The sequence below is a fragment of the Drosophila mojavensis genome, unplaced genomic scaffold, assembly GCF_018153725.1.
Source record: "Drosophila mojavensis isolate 15081-1352.22 unplaced genomic scaffold, ASM1815372v1 contig_49, whole genome shotgun sequence".
Lineage (NCBI taxonomy): Eukaryota > Metazoa > Arthropoda > Insecta > Diptera > Drosophilidae > Drosophila > Drosophila mojavensis.
In genome coordinates this window covers 4482539-4502327 of record NW_025318872.1, presented here as the reverse complement: position 1 = coordinate 4502327, position 19789 = coordinate 4482539, and the positions used below count along the sequence as shown (strand labels likewise).

General features: G+C 37.7%; 2 protein-coding genes and 1 long non-coding RNA gene across 4 annotated transcripts; 1 reads left to right on the top strand and 2 right to left on the bottom strand.

The window, feature by feature from the left end:
• The first annotated feature begins 8 nt into the window (after positions 1 to 8).
• Positions 9 to 16421, top strand: LOC6578150. Of its 2 annotated transcripts, XM_015166016.3 has the most exons (6): positions 9 to 337; positions 432 to 1058; positions 11493 to 11659; positions 11725 to 13724; positions 14762 to 15437; positions 15498 to 16421. In XM_015166016.3, the coding sequence occupies exons 1-6, from the start codon at positions 285 to 287 to the stop codon at positions 16244 to 16246; spliced, it is 4272 nt and encodes a 1423-aa protein (XP_015021502.1). In that variant the 5' UTR covers positions 9 to 284; the 3' UTR covers positions 16247 to 16421. The 2 variants fall into 2 exon arrangements, with proteins under 2 accessions (XP_015021502.1, XP_002004067.2); XM_002004031.4 differs by lacking the exons at positions 9 to 337; positions 432 to 1058 and adding an exon at positions 10961 to 11109.
• Positions 13773 to 14330, bottom strand: LOC122757357. Its single transcript, XR_006357371.1, has 2 exons — positions 14109 to 14330; positions 13773 to 14046 (listed from the first exon to the last, which is right to left on the bottom strand). It is a non-coding gene; the product is annotated as an uncharacterized LOC122757357 (long non-coding RNA).
• A 250-nt stretch (positions 16422 to 16671) lies between the features above and the next one.
• Positions 16672 to 19314, bottom strand: LOC6578149 (eEF1A lysine and N-terminal methyltransferase homolog). Its single transcript, XM_002004030.4, has 7 exons — positions 19109 to 19314; positions 18664 to 19023; positions 18387 to 18594; positions 17711 to 18329; positions 17458 to 17650; positions 17261 to 17400; positions 16672 to 17205 (listed from the first exon to the last, which is right to left on the bottom strand). The coding sequence occupies exons 1-7, from the start codon at positions 19198 to 19200 to the stop codon at positions 16796 to 16798; spliced, it is 2022 nt and encodes a 673-aa protein (XP_002004066.1). The 5' UTR covers positions 19201 to 19314; the 3' UTR covers positions 16672 to 16795.
• Between the last annotated feature and the right edge of the window lie 475 nt (positions 19315 to 19789).

Here is a 19789-nt window from a genome sequence, read left to right as displayed (position 1 = left end):
GAAATATCCATCTTTAGTTGAAATTTGTTTTATTTTTTATACGCTGCGACAACTTTAGCGAGCAGTTTAATTTTTATTATTTGTTAAGGCAACACAGTATGACAGCTTTGTGCGGAGCTTATATGCTTCCCCACAACGTTAGTGAGCGAATGGCAAATATGTACATAAAATAAAATAGTTTTAGCAATAGTGGGCGAGTCAATTGAAACATTCTCGCTGCGGAAGGCCTTCTGTTGTGAGTTCTTGGTAATAAGCGTTGCGTGTCTGCGCTGGAACACGAAAGAATGAAAATTAGATTGCATTTAGTACGATTTATGTACATAAATCTTATACTAAGGTAAGACACCTATTCTCCCTATATATTAAAAAAAATGTGAATGGGCTCTAACGATTCTTTCCATTATTTTCCATATTTTCGTTGTGTCCTGCAGCTGCTGCTTCTGGCTATATGATATCGCTGCCGCGGCAGATGTCGCCACAACAAATACTGCAACAGTACATAATGCCAAGGAAAAAATACAGCAGACAGGCCCCCTAATGCCGGGGCCAGTCGCAAATGAAGAGGACTTCGTCATTAACCCCTTGCTGAATGTAAAAAATGATGTAAATTTTCCAACAGAAAAGGCGCCAGCTATCACCACTGCGCAGACAACGGCCGCTTCGCCTAAAATGTCGTCGAGTTCGACGTCATCACGTCCAGATGCAGATAATATGATGAAAGTGGGCACCGAGCCAAGTGCCGATAGAGAAACAATAAACGCCGCGGTAACAGACACGTCAGTGAATATGAACGTGCAGCCGTCTGATGTAAATTTCAATAATAACAACTATATTAGTGTAGTGCCTAACAGTGAAAAGAATAACAATGCTGAAAATGAAGTGACCGCTAATGTGCCAAATAATCAATTAAATAAACAAAATGATAATATGTATATAACAAATAATGTAGATGTAAATCAACTAGATAAATCACAACCAACAAATTTAGTTGATAATGTGGTAAGACCCATTTCAGCTAAGGAAAAACAACAACAAAACCAAGGGCAGCAGGCAGCAAGGTACGTTGTTATTGGAATTTTCCTATGTATTTCTATAAGCAGAACTTTCTTGAAACCAGATCACACGTATAAGTGTATGTGAGTAGTAACGTAATTGCAATTATCAATATAAAAATGTTTAACCCTAAACGTGATGTTTCGCGACTTTCCTGTTTAATTTAAACGTGAAAAATTGTCTCATTGTAAGATAAAAGGAATAAAGAAAGAGAGAGAAGGAAGATATAGCGAGAGAGAGAGAGAGAGAGAGAGAGAAAATAAAACACATTAAGTATTTATAAATTATCATAAAATAAATATTAAATATTGCAAATAGTTTTGTAATAGCTTTTTATCTTATCTAAATTAGTTGCGGATCAAAAGATATCACAGAAGTATATATGGGAAGATATTTTTTCAATAATTAAATTCCTGCAGACCTTTGCTATTTTTTTCCCTAGATCAATTTTATGTCTTTACATATTAGCGGTAGATCCAGCATTAACATTTTAAAATTTTTGAAGCCCATTCAGGAATTATTGAATTATTGGCTTTATGCAATGTCCACCTGGCTATCCGTTTTATTTTGACTATTGAAGACTTGAATTACAAAGAGTTAAGATTTTCCTGACTGGCATGGGAGCTTCTGTTACCTCCTATAAAATCCGATCAAAAATTACACAATGTATTGACTTATGATTTAACTATATATTGATTTCTGTAAATCCCCATATTCCTGAAACATACTTGATTTTGATACTTGAATCCCAACGCCAAAATGAATGAGAATTCCATAATCGTAAACTCAACGTTCTTATTTGTTTACTGTTGCACATTTAAACTATAATTTTAGAGCTCTATAGATTTGTTTAATAAGTTTTCTGTTGCATATTACCACATTTTTACTTTATTAACCATGTAATTTTATTTTCAAGAATTTTTGTTAAATTTGGGGTTCATATAAACTGCGTTGCGTACTGGGGTGTTGAGTGAACGGCCTCATATACAATACTGCTTATACGTAACTAATGAAATCCCAATTGCGTTTAGGCCAAAGCTAAAATGCGCCCACGCAAAGTCTTGTCACAATGCGCTTTACTGGTAATTTGCTTTACAGTTTTCAATTTATTTTCCTTAGCTTTTAAACGGCGGCGTGTGAGAGGCGACTTTCTAAATGCCTTGGCTGTCGCCGGTTGGTCTATACAGCTGTCTGGACTATCTATTGGTGGCCAATTCATTCAAAAAAGCAAACTACGTCGGGCGATGTATTAGTTTTTCTTTTTTATACCTGGAACCCCTGAAACATGGTAATTCAGGGTATAATGGTTTTCTTTTTATGTATGTAACATGCAGAAGGAGGATGGGTTAAGTTCATCGCAAAATCAGTAAAACCTCTTGACATGTATCTTCTTAGGTTTCAAATAAAGTTTCAAATTTATTTTGCTTTAATGTTTATTTAAAATTAATAACTTCGAACATCAGATACTAAATTATTTGGTTATTATTGTTTTGCAGAGGCAGATGATCGAGTTTATTTACAAAAATCCCGTTTTTTTGCTACCTATTGAAGACCTTTTCAAAATTATATTGTTATAGTTAGATTCTTCAAATTTTGAATTTCAGTTTCAATGTATTTTTATTTCGATTTTTTGGATAGCGCCTCTAAATTTGGGTAGACTTCTCTTCGACGATCAGTTGCAAGCATATCTAATTCTCTATCTAATGTGAATGAATTGGTATTTTTATAAAATGTCTAATATTCAATGTGTAAATGGGATGTTTTCTTACTGGTTGTCCTTTTGAATACCACGATGGAAAAATTCAAGACTAATCGAGTATCAGAAATGCGGTACTCAGGGCATATCTTAGTCAGGAAGACCCGACAGAGCACTTTTACTTTTTTTTTATATTATTTACGACCAGACGAGGCACAGTGGGAGCTAACGCCAACGCCGATTGAAGACCGACGTCCGATCCTTTTAAGGCTTTGCAAGAGATATTTCAAAGAGTGTTAAATGGGACCAAATTAAAAGACTCCTCTCGATTTGCTTGTATGAATTATCTGACTTGACTCTTCTTTTTGGTAATGGTTAACATTTTTATTCCATTTTGTTACTCTAATTTGAATGAAATACCGAGAATTTGACTTGGCCAATTAAAAGCATTAGGAGTATTGCAATCTTCTTGTAAGCATTTCACACCTGACAGGTGATCGCAGCTTCGATGATCGTAACTTTCACTTTCAGCAAGTCAGTAAGGACTCAGCGAATAAGTTTTGCAGCTTAGGCTTTCGAATATGCATCATGATCTTGTTACTGTGATCAAGAGTTGAAAAAAAGTAATAATCATATACAACATGATATTGCTATCAGACTAACGACTATCGTTATCTTCAGACTTAATGGAAGCGATAGTTGCTTATGCAAATGCTTATGCCGGCTCGTATGTGGGAGATCATGTTGCAACAACAATAAAGCTACACACAGCGTCTCGCCTTCGTCAATGTCTTCATACTTAATTGATTGAGCGAGCGCACGTTGACTTGTTTAATCAATTTGATCACTGATCGCCGATCGCCGATCACTGCTCTCGTGTAGCTGTATCGATTAGCCTGTTGAGCAGATCGGCATTACAAATGATGGTCTTTGGTCGTACACCTTCACTTCGTTTTGTATTCGCATTCCTACCGCATTTTTCGTGAGCTTTTTATGTGACGTAGGAGCGGAGCCTGTCCACAAAAATTCCGGTTTGAGCGTCTTATTGCTTTTATTGTATTTTTATTTTTTATTTTGCCCGGCGTTTTTCCACTATTTAATTCCTGTCTATCAGCGAATGCAATGCCGAGTCGTAGGCGTTGCATTTTGTTTTGGAGAAGGGGCAACCGCATTATTGTTTCTATCCTATGCACGATTGTAAAATAGCAGGTGTATTGATTTGTACAAATCTATTGTAAACAGGTAAGAAAGCTCTAGTCGAAACTGCTCGACTACGAAATCCCCTGAACCCTTCGAAGAATTAATATTTTAAAATTCCTTCGCGTCTTTCTACTTACACAAGAAACACACACACAAGGGGTTTAATCGATAACAAAATATCAGGAGTGGTTATCGATAGTTAGAGAAAAACTCGATATGTGTGTGATATAAAATTCAAATTTTGAAATTTCCCTTTTTCAATGGGTTCAGGGTATAAAAACATTTCTATATAATCGAAACAACACGCTGATTATATTCTTGATAAAGTGTCAATGGGAGGTAATCAATAAATAATTTTCGGTGGGTTACTAAATTATCATAAAATCAAGATCTAAATATTCATTTCCCTTATTTATCTCACTTAAATATAGTTTAAACAACGGGGAAAGCATCATATAGAATATCGGTCAAAACCTTTAGAAATACATCAAATAAGCAGATATAAAACATAACCGTTGATGGTATAGCCTCACAGGCGCATAGAAATTTGTATTTAAAGAGGTCATTGCATTGTAGCTTACTCTTTTATTCTCATCTTCAATTGATCATAAAAATGATGGTTCAGTAATCTGGCAGCTCCCATCGTTTGTTGTAAAACACACATTCATTCCTCATCCAGAGTGAAACATTTAGCACCTCTTATTTGGTATTATACCTAAATTGTCTTTTGCATTGTATAAAAGATGTGACATCAAACGACTTTCGCAATGCAAGTGTTTATTTTTTGAATGGCGGCGTTGGCGGCAAGTAATAAACGGCAAGTATCTACTGTCTATACAAACAGCATCAGCGGAAAAATCAATTGTCACTTTCTGGCCGCGGTAACCTTTATATGTTTGTGGAAAAGCGCACGAAGCACTATAGGAGCTGTCGGTGTCGATGTGGATTGTTGATGTAGATGTAGATGTAGATGTAGATGGATATGGAGATATGGATGTGGATGTGGATGTCGAATGTCGAATGTCGAATGTGTGTAAAAGTAACAAAAACAAAGGATCATCAGAGGCGTTCGCTGCTTGGCGGTGGCCACTAATTTCTTCGACGGCATATACTGGTTGCTGGATGTTTGATTTTGTATGTTGAAGGCAAATTGCCAATTGGTTTTTATGGACTTGCAGCACTTGCGTGAAGATTATGGCTTATCGCTTTAGCCCAAGGTTGTTTGGTCTCTGTAAATTTATGAGCAACAATTTCACTTTCCGTTGCAATTCCAATCATGCACTTTATTATTTTTTCAAATGGTTTATTTATACTCTTTCACATAAGACTGCGACAAACAACAGAAAACCAAAAAGAAAAAAACAAGTAAGAAGTCCAGTCGGGACTGCTTGACTGGGAGATACCCTGAACCCTCCAAGCTGATATTCTACTCATTCTACACTTCTTTTATGCGCACATGCATACACACGCACGTATATCACGCGCTCTGCTGACTGCGCAGTTAGCAGAGACTGCGCTTGGGCGACTGCGCAGTGTGGGCAATATTATGAGAAATTTTTGTTGAATAATTTCTTTTGTAGACATACAATTTTAATGAAACTTTCAGAACGTAATCATATAGTGAGAATGTGTGTACATTCCAAAGCACAAGTCTCTAGTACTTGAAATACAAATTGGGGGCGAAGGGGGCGTGGTATCCAAAATCTGTAAATAATAAAAACTTTGTATCGATCAACTGTATATACACAGTAAATCTGAAGTCTCTAGGTCTAAAAGTGTTCAAATTAGGATGAAAGATCAAAATCAATTTTTCGATTATTCCCGATAAAAAAATTTATCGCCTGAGTTATCGAAAAAATATGATAAACTTGTACTGCGTATGGTACTCACTAGTATGCATGCCAAATTTCAGCTCTCTAGCTCTCATAACTTCATAACTAACATATGGACTCAGCTCGTCGTGCTGATCAAAAATATATATACTTTATGGGGTCTGCGATGGTTCCTTCTGCCCGTTATATACTTTTTCACAAAACCATTATACTCTGCTATCCCATTTTCAATGGGTTCAGGGTATAACAAATAAGAAAGCTCTAGTCGGGGCTGTTCGATTACGAGACTACATGGACCTAAAAAAAAATTAAAGCCTCTCGTTCTTATATTTTCTGAGATCGGCGCGCATACGGACATATTCAATGGACTCAGGGTTTTCTAAGATACCTTATAATTTTTTTAAGCGTATTATATATAATTCTAGCTCAATATAGCTAATTGTAGCTAGTGCTTAACCCCTACTTGGTTGAGTTCTTATTTGGCATTCTTACTACTACTACTATGAATGATTAAGTATTATTATGAATGATTAACTAAAAAGTATTCGAAATGTCTCACCCGTGTGGTTACTAGGTATTTTCCAAACATTCCAACTTTACTATTGTACTCCTATATGATATGTAAATTTATGGCTGTGCATAGGAGTATAGATGATTTGCGTGCTGTGCTTGTATTTATGGAGCTCAATCACCGCACCAGCAAAGGCGGCGGAAGCGGATCAGCCCCCGCATTAATTCCTAAGAGGCGGAGTTGAATTGTCTGAGTTGCATTCTATAGAATATGTATACATTATTGTCTGAACAATAGCGTTGACAATAGTTTGTTCAATTCAAATGATCATTTCGATAAATAATATTTATTTAGTTTATTAGAGAGCTCATTGCTGAGCTCATTGAGAAAAATTCTTGTATATCATTTACTTATCTTTTTTTAAAGAAATAATTTATGTCCTTATTCTCTATATGTTTTTCATTGAAGGTCTATAGAGTGTGAAAGTTTCAACGGCTATAACATCAACTTGCTGTCAATGAAGCTAGTTTAGCACCCGCTTCAACAGCAATAGCAGTAACAGTAAACACACATGTATGTACTTTAAAATATAGCATACAAAGCACAGACACACATATATATATGTGTTTATGTATGTATGCATATGAAACTGAACGACACGTTTGCCGGTAAGAAGCTCAGATTCGCTGCTGCCTCTGCAAGTGCGCTGCAATCGACGTCGCTTCTGGTCAGAGAGCTGAGCTAAGCTATGATGATGCGAGAGAGAGAGAGAGGAAAGAAAGAGTGGGATTGAGGAGAGATACTTCTCTTTGCACCTGTGGCCCATGTTACTCTTTGCTTACTTGTTTTTGTTGTCTCTCACCTTTACGCCATATGGCTAAAATTTTTGCGCACTTGGGTCGCAATTACCTGAATCAAGTTGTAACACGTTCAGTTCTCATTTCGATTTTCAGTGGTGCGATCGTGCGCTCGCACGCTGACTCGGAGAGTCCGCGAGGCGCGATATTTCAATAAGTTTTTCAATAAACATTCATGTCTCTCTGTTCTTAAGCAGTGCGTACGTGACGTTGTGCCAGCAGTGCACTCGATTTGTATCGTTCATTTGCCAGAGTAATAAAAGATCCTTCGATCCTTCAACGTAGAAAACAACAGCTACAATAACCACAACTGAAGCTCTTAGCCATTGCCACTCATTAATGAATATCTATGCTAAAGTGGTTTCGCATGTTTGTTTCTTCACAAATAATAATAAGAGCGCTTAATTGCTATCTTTCAGTGTCGCCACGAACAGAATTTATTTACCAAGCCAATATTTAATATAGACGTTAACTGTTGATTTTCGCTTCGAGAGATCGATATATCGATCTACGCCGAAAAAAAACGACAGTTAAGCATTTCCGTTTGTCGAATTGTTGAATTCTCAACAAACTAATCAAGCTTATCATAATATAACAAATATTCTAATGAATATTATATATATTATATTTTAAAGCGACCTATGCTCTGCAGTATATTTAACTCACTTCAATACGGAAATATATAGTATTTTAAGACACATTACACCGTGACTTTTTTTTTAAATGGCTTAATTTAATTAAATATATATTATTTATAAAATAAATATTTATTAGATTTTGCTTGCGATGACTCATTCTTATACTGAATTATATGTTCGGTTTTGCAACATTTCAGCCTATTAATTTAGCAAAATTTTCAACTTATTTCTACTAAATATTGATTTGCTTGAAGGGTCCTTTGCTTTGTACGATTGTAATTTTTCAGATACCAGCTCAATTATCAATCAAATTAACATGAATATATAAATGTTGTTTGTTTTTTTTATACGGATTTTCCAATTCACACAAAAAATGTGCAAATCAAATCAGAGTTCCATCATATTGTGCGATGAACTAAGATTATATGAAGATCAGGAATGACATTTATACCCATTTGTTACAAACATTTATAAATTGAAAAATCCAATCATATTTTTATATTAATATAAGTTAAGTTAAAATAAGGGAATCCGAATCTAAAAAAAAAAAAAAAAGATTTTTTGAATCATCTTTTTCCAACAACAGAAAAAAGCATTTTACGTTTTCTGTGATATCGTTATTAACAATGCTTCTGAGTAACTTTTCATGTTACATATTTTAGTACAAAAAAGCTAAGCAAATTGAAGTTTTCCACAATGACACAACAAGAAGCTATGAATATACGAAAAGTCCATTTATCTCATGTGGCTATTCAAAAACGTAAGAGCCAGAAATTCCTGCGAAACTTGTCGTTGGTACTGACTGCCAGGTTTCTTGTACTCATAGACATTACAGTATTGTATGCTGCCCAGACGAATTTTGGTTGTCGTTTGGATAGTGGTTGTAAAGTCATAAATATGCCAAACCAGGAAACTCAAAGTTTTCCCCATGCTAGACACCGAGGTAGGCGTTGTTGATATGACTGACTGACTGCAACTCAAATTTATTTAGAATTCTTGCATTTTCAACAAAGACTTTGAATGGTAATAAAAAGGTTGCTGCAACGTAAGCGGGAAAAAAATTTTGGTCCCTATAATTTAACACGTTTCCATTTGAAAGTAAGTGAATACCTAAGACGCTAAATTTTCTAGGTGTCAGTGATTTAATTCAAATGATACACGCTAAAAGTAATTAATTTTTAATTATGGTACAAAATATGTAACTCCAATAAGTATTCGATAATAAAAACAAGTAAGAAGGCTCCAGTCGAGGCTGCTCGACTAGGAGATACCCTGAACCCTCCTCCAAGCTGATATTCTAATCATTCTGGACTTCTTTTATGCACACATGCATACACATGCACTTATAAGCACGCGCTCTGCTAGCTGCGCAGTAAGCAGCGACAGCGCTTAGGCTGCGCTGCAATGTGGGCAATATTATGAGAATTTATTTGTTGAATAATTTCTTTTGTAGACATACGATCTTAATGAAACTTTCAGAGGGTAATCATATGTCTAATGTGTGTGTACATTCCAAAGCACAAGTCTCTAGTACTTGAAATGCGTTTTTTACAAATTAGGGGCGAAGGGGGCGTGGTATCCGAAATCTGTAAATTACAAAATCTTTGTATCCATTAACTCTATATACAACGCAAATTTGAAGTCTCCAGGTTTAAAAGTGTTCAAACTAGGCTAAAAAAAACAAGTCGATTTTTCGATTATTCTCGATAAAAAAGTTATCGGATGAGTTATCTAAAAAATAAAGCAAACTCGTACTACCTATGGTATACACGAGTATGCATGCGAAATTTCTCTCTAGCTCTTATATCTTCTGAGATCCTTTTGCTCATACGGACGGACGGACGGACGGACGGACGGACAGACGGACAGGGCTATATCGACTCAGCTCGTCGTCCTGATCAAGAATATATATACTTTATGGGGTCTGCGATGATTCCTTCTGCCAGTTACATACTTTTCACAAAACCATTAGGGAAACCCAGAACCCTCCAAGCAGATATTCTAATCATTCTGCACTTCTTTTATGTCTCTGGTAATTGAAATACAGTTTTACAAATTGGGGGCGAAGGGGGCGTGGTATCCAAAATTTGTAAATTAGAAAATCTTCGAATTCATCGTATAAATCTGAAGCCTCCAGGTTCAAAACTGTTCAAATGAGGCTAAAAAACAAAATCTTTTCATCGACTATTCTCGCTAAAAAGATATCGGATGGCTTATCGAAAAAGTATGATAAACTTGTACTGCGTATTCACGAGTCTACATGCAAAATTTCAGCAGTAAATTACAAAATCTTCGTATTCGTCAAATATATATACAAAATAAATGTAAAGTCTCCAGAACTAATAGTACTTAAATTTGGCAAAAATAAAAAGGAAAAAAAATTATCAATTATTCTCAATTATTCTAAAAAAGAAATTGAAAAATTATGATAGACATTTAGACATAACTTCTGAAAATTAAGCGTTCATACGAACGAAGAGACGGATAAGGTTATATCGACTCAGCTCGTCTTTCTGATTATGAATATATGTACTTTGTGGGGTCTGCCACTACTTATGCCTGTTACATACATTTCAACAAAACCATTATACCCTGATTTCCCGTTTTTAATAGGTTCCGGGTATAAAAATCAACTCGGTACGGATACGTGGTATCTTTGAGTCGTTTAGTTAGGACTACCCGACATTATTCGTGCCAAGTTGTCTGCGTGCAGAACAATCAAATTATTTCCGCACCTTTCTGCACACCCATTTCAAATTGGACTAAAGTGGACTTTTATGCAATTTGTAAATACGCTTTAAACATTTCTAAATAGATAGTTTTCAAAAATAGGTTGAATTTCAATTCCTGAAATTAAAAAAAAAACCTTAAATTTCTAGGAAATTAATGCTTGTAATTTATAAATTGTACTGAGTATATGATAGCCACTTTACATCTACGTAATTATTTCGTCCAACTGGTTTATTGTTTGTGGCGGGCTTTTGTTTTCATTATCGCTTTTATAAAGTGCAGGGCTAAAATCATTGTTTCATTTGAGGATTGAATTTTCGAGTTGCTAAAACGAGTGCAATGGAAGATATCAATATTTCAAAAGTTTTGTAGCTGTTTTTCCACGTAAGATCATTGTGAAAGGAATACATTTTTAACAATTTACTATTGTGCTTAGAGTTGTCGCGAGTACTAGCAAAATGCTGTTACAACCCATAATTAGTTTTCTGTGCTCAGAGTTGAAGAGGTTAAGAGCAAACATCACAATGTTTCTAATGTTCTTTTGGATTTTGTGGTTTTCACAAATCATTGCCATATCGACAATGTTTATGAGGTAAGGAAATTAGCCATATACAATATTAATTAACTTGATGAATAAATTCAATCGATTATATTCACACCGCCAACTCTATCCACCTGATATTTTTACTATATCAGTTTGATCAAAGTATCGTGAACGATTCGTAATCAGTCGAGAGCTGGTCCGAACAAATCAAATCGTTCATGACTAAATAACTGAATGCATAAGTGAATGGACTAACGTTCATAACCGATTCATTCAAATAGCCTATGAAATCCAAATTTGTATAAAAATGTTTGGTTTTATTTAAGTACATGTGCATTTATATATATAAATAAATATATATAAACATATATATTTATTATTATTAAATATATATAAACATATATATTTATTATTATTATTTTTTTTTTCAGCTTACCAGAAATAATTACTGACCTGCCCACCGTGACTGTGGCGGAGCTGCCAGTAGAGCTTGAGCATGTCAAGGAGCGGTTGACATTGGTAATGCCGCATGACGAGCACAGTTCGAGCAATAACACAGAGAATCAGCCGCCGTCAGAAGCGCAGGTGGCGCAGAAGGGTAAGTTTTTTTTTGAAAGGAAATCAACAATAAAAGAAAAAATTCTGAATAGAGTACTATTATAGCTGAACTGAACATCAATGATCCGGGCGGAGGAGTGAAAATAAATTCATCAACTGGTTCCGAATCTAATGCTGTATTGGAAGCAAATGTGACTGGGGATGAAAGTGCCGTAGATGCTGTGGCAATTGAAAGCAGAAATGCTACGGTGGAGGAAGTGCCGATGCCGGTATTTTCGGAGTGGGCACAAAAGCAAATCGAGGCAGAGGCAAGTCGTGAACAAGCTATGGAGCTTGAGCAGCAGGTCGTAAACACTTCAGCCCAGCGGAAAGATGCCACTGGGTCTGGAAGCGGTAAGCCCACGTCGTTAAAGTTACGTGCTAAAAACTACGCCTCGCCGGACTGTGGTGCCAAAATAATTGCCTCGAATGCAGATGCCACTAACACGGGCGCGGTGCTGAGCCACTCCAGTGATGAGTACATGCTAAGCACATGTGGCAGCCGAATCTGGTTTGTTGTAGAACTCTGTGAGGCCGTGCAGGCACAAAAAGTCGAGCTGGCAAACTTTGAACTGTTTAGTTCATCGCCTAAGAATTTTACAGTGGCAGTATCTAAGCGGTTTCCAACGCGTGATTGGAGTAATGTTGGCCGATTTGCTGCCGAGGACAAAAGAACAGTGCAAACGTTTGAGCTTCATCCGCATCTGTTTGGAAAGTTTGTGCGCGTGGATATACATTCACATTACTCCAAGGAACATTTTTGCCCAATTTCACTTTTTCGTGTGTTCGGTACATCGGAATTCGAGGCTTTCGAGACAGAGATCCGTCACAGCGAGGAATTAGATGATTTTGATGATGATTTTGGCGGCCAGGAACAGCAGCATAAACCAATTACCGGGACCGATGGTGGCGGTGCAAATATTTTCCAAAGTGCGTCCGATGCAGTCATACAAATGGTGAAGAAGGCAGCCCAGGTGCTCGTGAAGCCCACTAAAGCGATACGCTGGTCTTCCGATTCTTCGCTCTGTTATACACCCACTGTTGGCATGTTTAGCTGCAAAAGCTGCAATAGCTCCATCGTAGATCGCATCAACAACCTTCTATCTTGTCAATCTCCGCAGCTGGAGCTGCTACTTGTGCTGCCTCAGTTGCGAAATCATTTGTTGCAGACTCGCATTTGTCAGTCCGACTACAATATTAGCCTGGGCTTACCAAGAAAGGCAGATTCCTTGACAAGTGGCATGGACAAACGCCAGAGTTTTTATCTGAGTGTGTTGTCAGCGGAACATGTGGGTGCCATTTGCAAGCTTCTAGAGGCAAACCTAAGTAGCACCAAAGAAAAAATCGTCGATTTGACAGAGCCTGCACAGCAAGTTGACGTGACTAGTATATTATCTGAAAATGTGTCCAAAAGTGAACCGTCAAAAGAGCTCGAAGGCGATGCTAAAATTACCATACCAAATGAATCCTTGCCTGGCTCCACACCCATTTTGAAAACAGTGCCAGTGCCAGAAATGCCATCGTGCAATGAAGTACCAGTAGTCAGTTTGCAACAGAATGGACCAGTAACAGATGACAGTGCAATAGCGGACCCACCATCGGATGTGAATATATTTAATGTTCCACTTGCCAATCAGAAGGACCCGACACCAGCCTCTGCACCTCTCGTGCCCGATTCGTTACCCCCATCTCTCACATCACCATCTTCATCTGCAGTGGACCCCAACGAACTGCAGCCCACCAAGGCCCCTTCAATTACGACGACCAACCATCCGCCATCAACTTCGGGCGAATCAGACAACGGAGACTTGATAGGCAGTGGCAACGGTTTGGATGACGGCAATCTTTCCAACTGGGAAAGCATCGACAGCTTACTAACCACAACGGTCGCCTCAATTACTGCGGGCGGTGGAGCAGCTGCAGCTGCAGCAGCTGTTGTCAACGGCAATACAAATATGGGAAACTCTGCAGGTACAGGAACTGCAGGTAGCCTAAATTTACAGCCTAAACTAACGCATGGACCGCAATCGGAGAGCGTATTCATTAGGCTGTCAAATAGAATAAAGGTAACTATATATTCAGAGTTCTATCTATCTTAAAAGAAACTCACGTGCCAAGTTTTAGAGTTTAATTTCTGAGACCAAACGGTACGGTATAACGCTAGTAACATACATGTATATCTTAACTCATTATCAGACAAGGTTAGTAGATATACCAAGTGTCTGGCTTCAATGACGATAATAGCCCCAAACCAATATGGTAATTTGATTCACTGAAATGAGTATCCGTAAATCTTAAACTTAAATATATCACAAATTCAAAACACGTGTTTTTGCTATGCTGCTGTAATCCACTTGACTTCTACAATTTACTCCAATACTTTAGTAGCTAGTTGAATAAAATTATATTATTTATGAATATATATATTTATGAATATGAACGATGCTTACGCTATAAGTTGATTTTGCCCAAAAATAGAGAACACTTCGATTTTCGGAAACTATAGAAGCTAGAAACTATATATTGCATATGTAGAGTATTCGCAGATGGAACTTGTGTAAAAAAAAATTGATAGCAAATTTTGTTTTAATTGGATCGAGAAAACCTATAGGTGGAAAATACAATACAATTCTGATTTTTCTTTTATTATATTTTTGATACGCCTGTCATATTATGACATTCTAAAAGTTTGCCTATCTATAAGAACAGTTATTCCACAAATAATTTACCAAAATATAACCCAAATTGCAGTCCAGACGCACTCGCTACGTCAACTGCGCAGTATAGCAGAACGTTTGCTAATGTTGTGTGCGTGCGTGTGTGTGTGTGTGGTAGTAGTACGGTAGTACGGGCTTTATAAGAAACTTTGTTAGTTCTTGCCAGTTTCCATGCCGTGCTTATGGCAGCCTCGCATGTTGTAGACTTATTACGGTCAAGGCTCAGGGCTGGTACACCTACATATTACGTTGTGTCTAACATTCCGCATAGATGACCTTGTTCATTGCCATTGTTTGGTTACATCAATTGCAAAAACGACAATGACGGCAAAGCCGCCAAGCAGGCAGTAGGTGGATTAAATGCTATCAAATTCTGTCTTTTGCAGGCACTCGAACGAAATATGTCACTGTCGGGACAATATCTAGAAGAGCTGTCACGACGTTATAAAAAGCAGGTGGAGGAATTGCAGCAGACCCTTACGCAACAGGCACTGACTGTGCGTACCTTAGAGGATCAGAGTCGACGCTATCTAGAGCAGGAACAACTCTATCAACACCAAAGTGCGGAGCTAGCTGGGGAAGTGCGTGCGCTCACGTATCAAGTGCAAGCGTGCATCCTCGTTATCATTATAGTTGGTACGTGCATCTTTCTTATGCTAGTAGTTGGCACTGTCTTCTATCGTAAGTTGCGACGCCAAACTCAGCAGTTGATGCCGACGAGGGCAGCTATGGAACTGACTAAGAGTAATATCTGTCGTCGTAAATCGTATGAGGAAATGATGCAGCAGTCGCTTGGTAAGCAACGGAGGCCTAGTGAGGAGGCCATGCTTATACTGAACGGATGTGGAGACAGATCGGTAGAGGAGCAGTCAGAGGTTGGCCATGGCGGCAGGCAGCGCAAGATTTCAGTATGTTATGGCAGCAACAATAACATAACCAATCATATGATCAACACGAGAACATCTTTGCACAGGAGAAAAGGCGCAAAGCATTCGTGGCAGTCAAACATAGACTCTGCGCCGGTATCGTGCGTTGAAAATGTAGACAAATTCTTCGACGTGGGTAAGTTGAACCAGACTTTCCTGCAAAAATGTCTGCTTATGTCATATCAATTCGTTGCAGATACACTAAAAGCGCAAAGGATGTTGACCAAGCCAACCAAAAAGAAATCGCTACAATTTTTCCCACAGGAACTAAAGCGTCAGGAGTCAGCGCCTGCAAATTGTACACAAGAATACCGTGCTGAGGAGCATACGCAGAGCGACTTTGACGAGAGCCTCATACTGGACGACGATGATTTATGCAATTTTATACCCAACACTGACTTGGCTTATAACGAATTTATGCCCGATGGACCATCAGGCTACCAGATTGTGGACACAGTTGATGGAAAGTGTGATAAAGGGCAGGCGACTAAAAAAAGTCGCCGTGTTTCATCGCCAGCATTCTTCAAGTCACCTTTCAGCAAAAGCAAAAATAAGGAAAGCAGTCTAAATGGAGATGGCAGTGGGAATCGCATCAAGGCCAGCCAATCAGCGCACGAGGCCACATCTTGGGAGTGGTATCGTTTAAAGCGCAGTGATAAGCAATCCAATTCGAAGCCTTTGACGACAGAGTCAGTTGCATCTAATTCGCCCAATGCGAGCATAGACAACTCGTCGTTGTCGGAAGTTAGCTTTCCTTTGAACTCTACCCAAAATTCATTTCGCATACTTGGCGAAGCCATACTATCCTCGGGCGAGGGTAGAGCCAGTGGCAAGAGCAGCATTGTAGCCGCTGGTAGCAGCAGCAGCAGTGGCGCAAGTACCACATCATCCACAACGAAAAAGAAGCAGCGTGCCTTCAATAATATTTTTCGAAAAGTCTTCTGATGTAGCCCTTGTCACCTGGCTAATTATTTAATATTATTCTTTACTTAATTACTTGTTCCCTTAATTGTGTTCATTTAGGCTCACTTTTGGGCCTACGGCATCAATTCGACTGATGTTATCTACGTAGATAATACAAAATTTGTTGTAAATTAAACTTCAACTCTCTAAAATACCACTCAAAATTTTTAATTTCCCTATTTCTGAAGAGTTCCTTAGTGTTTCAGTGAAATGCAAATGACTGTAAAAAAATCAATTATTTATATCTTCAAATGCTTTTAATTGTAAATACATGCTTGCTGCTTATATATATATATATATATATATATATATATATAAACTTTCGAAAATATTCCAAGCATTCTTTCCTCTTGCCCAGCGTTAATTTAAATATTAAGTTTGTAATCTATAAAGAACACTGCAAATCATTGCTGTATTAGTTTGTTATTAGAAATATTGTTACTACAATTATATATTCAAGTATATTAATAAATGTATTTTTATTTAAAGTAAATCAAAGTAATATTTTTTTGAAAGCACTATAAACTATTTTTATATTTTCAATTCACTGAGAAAATCTGTTACGTCAAGCGCATCCTTGTCGCTCAATTTCTGATTTTTAACAGCATTGTTAAGACGACGTCCAGCTGTGCCCATGTGTTTCTTCCATTGGTCGATCGTTTTGTACCTTTCGTCGTTTGCACAGAAGACAATCTCATTGATATCTTCGTCCAATTTATAGCTACAGACTGAAACAAACTGTTCCTTCAAATTGGCTATCGACTCGTCCCGCAAGCTTTCATCCCGACACACCAGATTTAACATAAATAGACCAGTTGGTCCTATTATCTGTTTTATGTCTATAAGTACTTTTTTGGCAAGAAAACTTTTCGGAGGGCAGCTCATGCCCAGCGAAAGATCCTTGCTATCCACATCAAAAAGCACTGCTCCAAACTGAATACCTACAAACAAAACAAGAATTTAAGATGATTACTAAACGTTGAGTCGTTAGCTTACCTTCATTACAACAGCGTTCCACGAAGGCAAGTCCATCATCGATAACAACGTGAAGGCGATTATCTTGCTTGAGCTCAAAATATTGCTCAGCTACTTCTAACATTATAGGATCTATTTCAACAGCAGTAATGCGCGTTTGACTGAAATTCAAATTAATTAGAAGTGGTTTAAGTATCCATTTATTAGTTAATGCTTACGGATATGCTGCGTGTAGAAAACTGCACAGGCCACCGCCACCGAGGCCAATGACTAGCACGTCGTTCTGTATATTTTTCTTAGAGCTCTCCATAGTTGCGGCAAGCTGTACACCTACAGACATGTAGAGATGATGATGGCAAGCCAGGTAGCCAAAATCGATTTTTTTGCGATCCTTCTTTCCTCTAATTTTAACTATAAATATACAATATACACTTATAGTTGTTTGACTTCATACATAGTTTAACTTCATACCTGTTTTTACCAACGCTTCCGATTGGACAACAAACTGATTCTTAAGAAAGATAAGGCGACGTAGTGTTTTACCATCAACTTCTACCTCTTCAATACGAAAGTCGCCAGATAGCTTAGAGAAACCACAAATTAGCGTCTCCCGCTTGCCTACCTCAGAGCCCAATGATAAATAGGGAATCTGTTCCTTAAGGCCAGCAGGCGCTAAATTCGTAATGCTATAACCTAATTCACTTTTCACCTCCTCAAGCGTGTTATAAACCTGATCGCGATGTAATGTCACCACGGCTAATCGTTGAAATTTGGCAGATTCCAGTAGTTTTCTGCGACCTTCTGTTGTCGCAAAAAGCCACTCGGTTTCACGGCCTTGTGGAACAATAAATGCAGCATATTTTCCCAGCCCTCGAGCTGACGTTTGCTCTAAGACATGTACTGTGTATCGTGGCGTTTCTTCCGAAGCTCTATATAGATCCATTGTGACTTCATTATGACCAGCTATACTTGAGCGTGATAGTCCATTGCAAACTAATGCTGCTTTTTGCACAGATGCCACAGCAGTTGCCATTTCCCTTGTGCAACTAAAACGTTGCATTTTTTCATTGCCAAGTCCAAACTCAAGAATCTGAAAATATAATTTGATATTAAATGCAGATCACTTAGAAGTATGTCATTTACTTACCCGCATTGGTAGGCTCTTGAACTTTGTCGCAATTATGACAAAGACAGGTAATATTAGCGAGTCCTCTGAATTTCTTTCCCTATTAGCGCGCTCCACATCCAGACAATGGACAATTCGCAACATACAATTATTTCGAGGTAGAAACTCCAGCAGATACTCAATGATGTGCTCCTGCAACATGGATACACCTACGTATCGTCCGCCATTGCTGCAGTTAAACATTTTTTTTTTTATATTATCTGTATTTTTAATGTTATTATAGAAAGTAAGGACTTACCGCATTGTGCGTAGTATTTCTGTAAAATATCTATTTACAATCTCTTTGGTTTCTGCGGAATCATTTACAAATATGGCGTCCAATGTGCCCTTATCTAACGCTACGGAGAAACTCTCATCCGGAAATGACATTCTTGTTGCATCCATCTTAATGAACTTCATATCTGGTCGCGTTTTTGTATTCAGATCTATCATCTTTTTTACGGCAACTGATGAGATGTCAATGTTAGTAATATCCCGAAATCCCGTGTCGTACATATCCATACTAAGCTTTGAATTGCCACAGCCAAGCATTAATATTTTGTCGACTGGCTTTATATACTTGTGTATTTGGTCGCAAAGTTCTACATACTCTCCATACCTAACAAAATTACAAAACAAACAAATCAGAAAAACCGGCCATGGGTCATGTGCGTACTCCATTAACAGAAAATATGTGCAATTACCATTCAAAAGCCTTTTCACCGCGTTTTTTGAAAAACTCATTCCAGTAATCTGTTTGCGCAAATTCTTCGCGCGTTCTTGGAAGCAAATTCATTGTCAAGTCCTATTAAATTAATTGTTGTTCGTTCAGAACACGTTTGTATTAAATCACGCATCTAACTGTTATTCAAAAAGGTGCTAAATATCACCGACAAATTGTGACGTCACGAAAGTGTATGTTTATACACTGACCAAAGAACACATAGATGAGACATGTAGAACAAACTTTTTCACCATCGAAAAAATGTGCATTAGGGACTACTCACCTTCGTAGTTGCTCGGCTCCGTCTCTTACGGCTCGAGCAGTGAAAATACAACACTACAAAGTCAGTTCGTTGCGAGCGCTCAAACGAAATGGTCCCATTCTTATATGAAGCAATACTATGCGCTATTTGTCCTACTCTCTCTCTCACTCTATCTCTCTCTTTAGTCTCTCAAATCACCGAACTCAGCAGCGCACAAAAATTGAATTTTGTTCGCGATGATCCCAGCTCTTTCCCTTTGAAGTGAAGAGTATACCTAATCATAAAAGCGTTTGTCACGCTCATGCAAACAAAATGTAAGCGTTTGTATGGTTATTCGTGAGAAGGGTATGAAAGCGTTGATACGCGTAAACAATATGATAATAAACAATATATACGCGA

Excerpts from the sequence above, each read along its gene's own strand:
- LOC6578149 (XM_002004030.4), bottom strand. The coding sequence starts at position 19,200 with ATGAATTTGCTTCCAAGAACGCGCGAAGAATTTGCGCAAACAGATTAC. Across the intron at positions 19,024-19,108 it reads GGTGAAAAGGCTTTTGAATG|GTATGGAGAGTATGTAGAAC; the intron begins GTAATTGCACAT and ends TAATTTTGTTAG. Across the intron at positions 17,401-17,457 it reads TTTCTACACGCAGCATATCC|TCAAACGCGCATTACTGCTG; the intron begins GTAAGCATTAAC and ends TTTGAATTTCAG.
- LOC6578150 (XM_015166016.3), top strand. The coding sequence starts at position 285 with ATGAAAATTAGATTGCATTTAGTACGATTTATGTACATAAATCTTATA. Across the intron at positions 338-431 it reads TACATAAATCTTATACTAAG|CTGCTGCTTCTGGCTATATG; the intron begins GTAAGACACCTA and ends TGTGTCCTGCAG. Across the intron at positions 13,725-14,761 it reads GGCTGTCAAATAGAATAAAG|GCACTCGAACGAAATATGTC; the intron begins GTAACTATATAT and ends TGTCTTTTGCAG.